The sequence below is a fragment of the Elephas maximus genome, chromosome 25, assembly GCF_024166365.1.
Source record: "Elephas maximus indicus isolate mEleMax1 chromosome 25, mEleMax1 primary haplotype, whole genome shotgun sequence".
In the NCBI taxonomy this organism is placed as follows: Eukaryota; Metazoa; Chordata; class Mammalia; order Proboscidea; family Elephantidae; genus Elephas; species Elephas maximus.
In genome coordinates this window covers 4,974,212-4,975,859 of record NC_064843.1, presented here as the reverse complement: position 1 = coordinate 4,975,859, position 1,648 = coordinate 4,974,212, and the positions used below count along the sequence as shown (strand labels likewise).

The window sequence follows — 1,648 nt, the reverse complement described above, 5'->3', positions numbered from 1 at the left end:
TGCGCCCAGCGCAACCCGGGCTGGCGACGGGCAGAATCACCAGTTCTGGGTCGGACCAGTCCCCGCTCTGGCTGAGGCCCTGGGACCCGCCATGGCCTCCTTTGATGGGGTGGCCTGGAGGAGCAGGGTTGGCCACCCTCCGCCCCCGGTCTTCGATGGCTCTTGGAACCTCCTGGGACGTGGGGAGGGTGTTCAGCGGCGGCTGCGGGTCCCGGGAGCGGATTCCAGCGCCCTCGCTCCTTCTCCAGCTCAATCCCGCGCCGGGAGAGGCTTTGTGCTTCCTGCTGGAAGCCAGATCGGGCCGCCCCTCCCCATCTGCGGGGGTCCTTCCGGGCATCTCTGGGCGGGACAGGGTGACAGTCATAAAGGGCAACGTGAAAAGGAGGACGGGAGCTGAGAGGAGGGGCGGGCCCGGCCGTCACGGCTTCTCATTACAGTGTTTGCAAAGCGCCGAGGGCGTCCCGGAGAAGGCGGCGCACTTGTCCAGGCAGGGCCCCAGCGCAGCGTCCGCCGAGAAGGGGTACACAGCGGCCTGGCCGAAGGGCGTCAAGGGCGCGGCGGCGACAGGCGCGGCCAGGCCCTGGCCCTGGTTGAGGTAGGCCACGAGGCGCCGCATCTCGTCCAGGGCCTGCGCCTGCATTAGGATGTAGTTCTTGGCCAGCAACAGCGTGGCGATCTTGGAGAGCTTGCGCACCGACGGGCTGTGCGCGTAAGGGATGACTGCGCGCAGCCCGTCCAGCGCATCGTTCAGGTCGTGCATACGCCGCCGCTCGCGGGCGTTAATGCTCAGCCGGAGCGAGCGCTGCTCCCGGGGCCGCCGCCGCCGCCCGTCCGCAGTCCCCGGCCCACGCCGCCGCCGTCGCTGCTCGAAAGCGTCGTCCTCGTCGCCACTCTGCTCGCCGCTGCTCTCGGCCGCTGCGGTTGGGGCGCGGGGCGCGGGCGCCACAGGGAGGTCACCGCCTGGGTCTGGCGCGCAGTAGCCGCGGGCCGCCTCAGGCCCCCGAGCCGCCCCGTAGGCTAGACTCGCCGCCGCCGCCGCGTAGCCGTGGCTCAGGGCCAGGTACGCGTCCTCCGACAGGGACCTGAGCTCGGCCATGGCCGCGCTGCTGGGGCCCGCGGGCGCGCCCGACGGGCGGGCGCTCATGCGGCCTGGGTGGGGTGGCGGGCTGTCTGTCGGTCCCTGAGCCTCCGCGCGCAGGTCCTATCTCCTGCCCCGCCCCTCCTCGTCCCCTCCTCCTCGCTGCCGCCGCGCGCAGGCCAGGGCCGGGGGTGGGGGTAGGTTGAGGGGGGCGGGGGGCAGGGGCTCAGGCTTCCACTCGCCCCTTTTTCGGTTTTAAGCAGTGAACGCGCCGGCTGGGACTTCGCGGACGTCCAATCAGAGAGGACCTGGTGGCTGCCTCTTTCCCAGCTCCGCTCCACCCGGCCCCGCAGGGCTGGCGCAGGGCTGGAAACCACCGGAATCCACCGAGCCGGAGGGCTGGACTGAGAGGTAGAGGGGTCTCTGCAGTCGGATGTTGAGTGCTCAGCACCGGGGAACCCCCTTGCCGAGCCGCGGCACCGCGCGTTTCCGAGTCCCGCCTGCCCCGGGGCGCTGCTAAGCTGACCGGGCTGGGCTGCGGACGTGCGATTCAGGATCTCCAGTCGGCCG

At 71.7% G+C, this 1,648-nt stretch overlaps 1 protein-coding gene across 1 annotated transcript; it reads right to left on the bottom strand.

The window, feature by feature from the left end:
• Positions 1 to 418: 418 nt before the first annotated feature.
• Positions 419 to 1,144, bottom strand: BHLHE23 (basic helix-loop-helix family member e23). Its single transcript, XM_049868871.1, has one exon. The coding sequence runs from the start codon at positions 1,142 to 1,144 to the stop codon at positions 419 to 421; it is 726 nt and encodes a 241-aa protein (XP_049724828.1).
• Between the last annotated feature and the right edge of the window lie 504 nt (positions 1,145 to 1,648).